General features: G+C 38.2%; 1 protein-coding gene across 1 annotated transcript; it reads right to left on the bottom strand.

Annotated features, from left to right (window-relative positions):
* Positions 1-411: 411 nt before the first annotated feature.
* Positions 412-1,570, bottom strand: ccl19b (chemokine (C-C motif) ligand 19b). Its single transcript, XM_082158177.1, has 4 exons — positions 1,412-1,570; positions 1,021-1,138; positions 813-922; positions 412-614 (listed from the first exon to the last, which is right to left on the bottom strand). The coding sequence occupies exons 1-4, from the start codon at positions 1,488-1,490 to the stop codon at positions 592-594; spliced, it is 330 nt and encodes a 109-aa protein (XP_082014303.1). The 5' UTR covers positions 1,491-1,570; the 3' UTR covers positions 412-591.
* Between the last annotated feature and the right edge of the window lie 5,456 nt (positions 1,571-7,026).

The following is a 7,026-nucleotide window of genomic DNA, read 5'->3' as shown; positions in this document are numbered from 1 at the left end:
TAAATACTTCATATAATAACCATTTTAAAGGTAACTTTGGCTGCTTGAGCTGTCAAGATGTGAACGCTGCTGTTACTTTATAAGCAGTGCTTGTGTCGCACATATCGTACATAGTTCGTTATTTTTATTTTGAGAATGATTTGTTTTAAGGTCATTTGGTCATTTGAAGATTATGCAAATTGACCACACACACAAAACAAAAACAAAACATGTGCCAATTTTCATGTTTAAAAATTTATTTATATTCCCAAATACAGAGAAAAATATATATTTTCATTCAATGGCTCAGGAAACACACAGTAACTTTATACAATGTAGATAAAATACAAACTCCACAAGTGGTGGAAATATTAGCTTAAAATCTCTTCATGTAGACCAGTGGAGGAAAGTTCACATAAAAAAAAAAATAAAAAAAAATCTCATCTTCCTATTATATGACAGTAGATTCACACTTTGACCTGCTCTAGAGTACACATGTAGTAAACCTGAGAATGATCATTTACTAAGGATGAGTGTTATCAACTATCTGTTCCAGGATCAGTTCTGTACATGCACATAGTGTGCGAGAAGGCTGGACCTGCGAAATCTGATTCACTGTTGTCTCTGTTTATTTCCTGTAAGAGAAGAGAGAAAACTTGAGTTACGTGTTGAGTTCAAAATGTTATATTATGTTATGTATTGTGTTTTATGTTTGTCACATTGTAATGTTGTGTCATAAATTATATTATTTTTGTCATGTGGTGTGTTTTCTATTATGTTCTAAATATTATCTTTTACATACATTTGATGATGAAATAGATACAAACACATACCTTTAGGTTTTCTTACAGGTCTTGCCAGTATGTCGTTAATCAGTTTGTTTACCCAGTTATTCTCACTGGGAAAGGGTGCACAGAGCTTCAAGCCCTTCTTTGTGACAAATCTGTGGAAATTCATCCATATTTAAATATGCAAAATCCTATACACCTTGAAGTCTGTAGCACTATTGAGGCATTTTGAAATGCATGTAATGCGACTTACATAGTGGCAGGAATCCTGCAGGCTCCATCACTGGTCTGAATGGTGAAGGACGTCACCACCCTCTGTGGGATGCGCCGGCTGCTGGTGGTTAAACAGCAATCCGCCGCCCCATCACTTGCTGTGGTAGTTAAACAGTGCACAGAATGTTAACCATTAGCCATTTTCACAGTCTCGCCTGCTAAACAATGTAGAAATAGCCAGATTATCTTTACAGATAGTTAAGAATTGTAAAAAGTTGTTTTATAAATGATTGTAAAGACATTGTCAAATAAATAAAGCACTTGCATTCTTGTTCGTGTAACCTTCAGATGCGTTCAAATACATTTTAAAACATATCCATTTAAACCTCTTGCACAAGGATATTGATAAATAATGGTAAATTTTCCCTCACCTGTTGTACAGCTCCATAGACTGACGCTCAGTATAAGCAGAGCACATGTCCATAGTGTCATCGAGTTAGAGAACATCATGTTGTCCCTCTGTAGGTGTTATTTCACCTGTCCTGAACTGATGTGTGGCTCACTGGCGCATGCACTCCCTTTTTATACGTTTCATCACTAACTTTCACTTTCTTTATTCTTTAAGGTAACCGTTTCCTGTAAATCCATCCCCATTAAAAGAGCCCTTTCACCTTCTTTTGTTAACTGGAAATGAAGGCGCCTGCCAAGCGAGTTCATTCATCTGAAGCGAAGGGAAATTTTCGACATGTCTTCGGGGCTTTTAAAATGTGCTTATCAATGTCACTGTCTCATGAGAAACAAACATGGTGAAGGTAAAGTTGTATTAACGCGTGTCGCTCATAGCTGGAGGGAACAGGTGGCACATAAGTGGCTTTTGAACAAATTAGATGTTGCTTAAATTCCACTAAGTGATCATTCTAGTGTGCATCAGCCCACTGTTAGGTTTCTTTTGTTTTTTAATCAGAGGTGTCCACACTGAATTTTTGAGTGGATTCAAATACATAAATTCAATTAAATAAAAAATAAGAGCATGCTGCTCTGCATTGGATTCTCAATTGCTCATGGGTTTGCATCTGGTCTTATCTGCATATATCTAGACAGTATCGGGTTAATCATGAGAGCACTTTGCTTGTGGATATCTGATGTGATATACCAATTATTGTCATAATGGTTGTGATAATGTTCACCTTATTGCTCTTTTATGTAACATATTAACTTTAAAAAAAAACACACCTTAATATCAAAGCTGGCAAATTCTTACCAAACCACGTATGGTTTGATTGACAGCACCACTAATTTGTGGGTTCATGTGCTTTTGGATGTGACCCAATAAAAGCTGCGAGAACATGTACCCGCTACTGCTGGCAGGTAAGCAATGATCGCTGTTGGAAAATGATGCACTTTGAGAATTATTACCTAAGTTCCTTTCAGTCATTGATGACTACCTATATTTTATGTATCCTACATTTCTCTGCTAATGTGTTTTGAGCCACAAATAAAGAAATACTTATTTTCTGTGAATTTCTAACCTGTTCAAAGCAGCTGAAATGTGCATCATGATATTCTTATGCACAGAAATGTCCAGTGTTTTGGCAATACTGGTAGTGTTATGTTTCAGGCGTGCATCTACATGTGGAAGCTAAATATATGCATGGAATGCAGCCAGCAAACTGTCTAAAGGCCTCAAACATGTTAATGATGCAGAACTAAAATCAGGGTTTTTTTATTTATTTTTTTTATGGTCCCATAGCCTGAAATCCTGCTCGATGAACAGCCCTTCCACACGCCGGCCAGGTCTTTATTCTGTGATGCGATCCAGTGTATCTCATGAGCACTAAAGAAGCGTGAAGAGGGGAACAGATGACTTTGATCCTCTACTTGAGTTCAAGCAGTTTAATTTCTAACTACAGCTGCGTTCACTTTTCACTCATCACTTCAGGATTGTCGGGGAATGAGCAACATGCCGTGTCACTTCCCATTTGATGGCTCACTTCCACCTGGGCCGCAGCAACTTCAGCGGGTCCAGAGGTAATCAAGCCGCTTTGTCAAAGCATGTGACGAGGAAATTACAGACAATCAGGACTATTTGAAGGCTAGTCAAAGTGTGCGAGTGATGAGAGTCTTCTGCTCATGTTACAGCACCTCTAATGAAAGTTTTTTTTAATATGAAATCTATAATAAATGATATAATATAAATTACTTTGATTATGCATTATGTGTTTTGCATATTACACATTTTGTATATTGGTCAATATTGAAAAAGAAGCCTGTGAAAATAAATCTGCATTGTTAATCCTTTTGATCTTTCATTCAAAACATTGGCAAAAATCGAATCTTTCAAACGAATTGAAAGTGGGGGGTAAATTACATTATGAAATAAATGTTTTTCTCCAACTGGCCATAATTTCATTTACATTCAATCATTTAGCAACGCTTTTGTGCAAAGTGACTTACAAATTAGGAGAACAATAGAAGCAATCAGACCAACAAGAGGGCAACAAGTGCTGTAACAAGTCTCAGTTAGTCTAGCACAGTACACATAGCAAGGTTTTTGTTTTTTATCAGAAAAACCAAACAAATAGAATAGAAAAGAAAAGGTAAGTGCTAATTGGTCAGGTTAAATTTTTTGAAAATGGCACAAGACTCAGCTGCTCGAATTGAGATAGGATAGATTAATAATTGAATGGCACCCTTTTATTCAGTACTGCAACCTCCTTTTTCCAAGATAACAGCTATGAGTTTTCTCCTATAATGCCTGATAAGTTTGTAGAACACCTGACAAGAGATCAGAGACCATTCCTCCATACAGAATCTCTCCAGATCCTTCAGATTCCCAGATCCATGTTGGCGCTTCTTCTCTTCAGTTCACTCCACTCATCTTCTATAGGGTTTAGGTCTGGGACTGGGATGGTCATGGCTGAAGCTTCCTTTTGTACTCAGTAACACATTTTTGTGTTGATTTTGATTGTTTGTTTTGGATTGTTGTCCTGATGGAAGATCCAACCACGGCCCATTATAAGATTTCTAGCAGAGGCCGTCAGGTTTAGATTTTTTATCTGTTGGTATTTGCTAGAATCCATGATGCCATGTAGCCTGGCTAACGTCAGACCTCTTCTCATTGAGACGTGGTCTGGGAACCACATGTTCATTTTCTCGTATTTGAGGCGTGGTTTACGAATGCCCAGAGCCATTTATTGGGCGCTACGAATGTCTATCAAATGCGCCTGTACGTAGCTCATAGCCAATCGTTTCAATTATACCAGATGACGTATGTAGAGCGACAGAAATTCGACGAGGAAGAAGACGAAATAAACGTGCGTTCTAAACTACTTAGAACACTATCTAAGGCTGCATCGAAAGGTAACTTCGCGTCTGATGCCATGTTGGATACATAGATATAAACAAACTGCTTCGGTGTGTCGCATAGACGTCGTCATCGTCTTGCTGCTCCCTCCCCGTTCTGTGATTGGTTCCCTTTTTGAGGGGAAAATCTGGTCCATGGTGTCCAGGCTGCCTAGCAGCATGGGGAAACCCAGGCTAGATGCCATGTATCTGAACAAGATGTCCAAGACCTCCAGCAAAACTTTTTATCCCTGTTTGCACCAAACCCATCTGGTTTTGCTGCACAAAAGTTCTTTTTTTATTTTCATCTGACCCTTTTGAAGTTCCAGTCGTGTCTGACTCTGACAACTGAATATGCTGGAGTTTGTTTTTGGATGAGCGAGGAGGATTTTTCTTAAAACCCTCCCAAACAACATGTGGTGATGTAGGTGCTGTTTGATTTTCTTTTCCTGAGGCTAATTTCCTTAATTCTCCATCTGTGATCCATGGAGAGTCTATGGCCACTCAAACTATTTTCTTACAGCCACTTGCTGTTTTGTGAAGCTCAACAATCTTTTCCTGTACATCAGAACTATATTCTTTGGTTTTACTCATTGTGTTGGATGATTAAGGAAATTTGGCCTTTGTGTTTCTTCATATTTACACTCCTGTGAAGCTTTTTTTCTTCAAGTAAGTGGACGTTTACATGATAATGATGTACTAAAAACAGGAAAGTTTTTCCTTTGCGTTTTTCGCGTACAGATGACAACGTTGGCAATATGCCACTTTGTAAAGAAACTACGCACCTACAGACTGAACGCATAATACGCATGTGCATGACGGCACCGTTTTCACAAATTTGTGTTTTTAAAACTCTGCTATCGTATAAATGAATGACCAAAAAGCATTAAAAGATTTCCATTTTTAGTGATTATTATTACTGTTTTAATGTTGATGGCAACAGACCTCCACAACTAGTGTCACTCCTAAAATATTGCATTATAACATTCATCCAGTTACACAATAAATGTGTTATATAACATGTTTCTTTCATCAGTATTGATTTACTTTTTCCCATCTACTGTTGAACATTGGTTGGCTTTCATTTACACTGAGAACAGATGTACATTTGAAAGAGATGTTTTATGTATTCTCTATCAACAGATATAGACTTGTCATAAGTTCCGAGCAAGATTGATGAAATATTTGCGGTTAGTAATTTGCCAAAGATGTTTAGCTTGCAAAAGGCTCCAATAACAAAACGTTCTGTTCGTTTGGAGGTTCAACTTTCATTGTGCTCATGATGAACAGCAATGATCCATCTTCCTTGTGTAGACTCGCCCACGTCTCAAAGCGCTTGTTTATACTGGAGGCTCAAATTCACTTTCCTTCAATGAACAACAGAATTTTTTTTTTTTTAAATCAAGCCACTTCCCGCAGTCAGGTTGTGCACTTGCCAGATCTGTTTGGAATCTATACAAGATAAACTCATTGCAGAAATCTACAGGTCACCAAACAGTTTGTTCCTTATCATTGATGCCCTAAAGCTAATGAGTTTCAAGTTAGTCACGTAGACACAAACCTCACACTTACAATTACTAGTTTGCAGGCTGGGTAAAGTTTAATGGCATTTTCTATTATAAAAGCATTATTTTTGTTTTTATTATTGAGATGTATATGCATAAGATGTCTAGGGATGGAGATACAAATGTAATCGAAATTATTCACCCCCTGAATAATCCTCTGGCACTGGAAACCTGCAGCGTGTGGAAGGCAAGATGGATTCATTGAAGTATCAGAAAATCTGGGGAAAACGTCATGCCGTCAGTGAGGAAGCTGAAGCTTGGACGTCATTGGACCTTCCAACAGGACAATGATCCAAAGCATACATTCAATTCCAAGAAGAAGTCCTGGAAGATTCTACTGTGGCCATTACAGTCACCTGACTTGAACCCCATAGAACATCTCTGGTGGGATTTGAAGAAGGCGGTTGCAACACACAAACCCAATAATATTACAGAACTGGAGGCCATTTCTCATGAGGAATGGGCTGAGATTCCTCAGAAACGCTCCCAGAAGCTGGTGTCTGGTTATACATCTCATTTGCAGCAGGTCATGACAGCAAAGTGATGTTCTACAAGTACTAAAGATGCTTGCCATGAAGGGGTTGAATACTTTTGAGACTGCAGAAGTCATTAAAAGTTTGCATTTGGGGAAACTTGAAACATTTGTCGTGTTGAGCTATTTCAATTACTTTTGTTTGATTTGTAAATTGCAAATAGTTGAAAATCTATACATTCTGCCAATAAACCTGATTTGCAATGGGGGTTGAATAATTTCGACTGCAACTGTAAACAGACAACGGCAATCTTCACAGTTGCATAGAATCGAGCTATGTTTGCGGAAATCCCCTTTTGACTGCCAGATAAAGTTACACGGGAGTTTTCAAGAAGTCAGCTGTCAGGCATGCAAGATTTTATAGATCTTTCTCTGCAGATAAGCAGGATATTCCGAGCACACTTTGCACCCGTATAACACAGACCGGACCTGAGGTCTGACTTTAAGCACATTCAGAATCGATGAAGGTATTTCTGTGAGTAGCATTGGTTTGCTAAATGAAGCTTGGAAGTTTACCGTCACGTTTACCGTACTGTCACCGACGTTTCATTGATAAAATGCACTTAATCTCCCATCTTTCCTGGTTTTGAACCTGTTCTTTTTGTTT

This window comes from Leuciscus leuciscus (genome assembly GCF_965113295.1).
Source record: "Leuciscus leuciscus genome assembly, chromosome: 24".
NCBI classification, from domain to species: Eukaryota; Metazoa; Chordata; class Actinopteri; order Cypriniformes; family Leuciscidae; genus Leuciscus; species Leuciscus leuciscus.
Note: the sequence above shows the minus strand (reverse complement) of the source record. Positions and strands in the feature narration are given on the sequence as shown.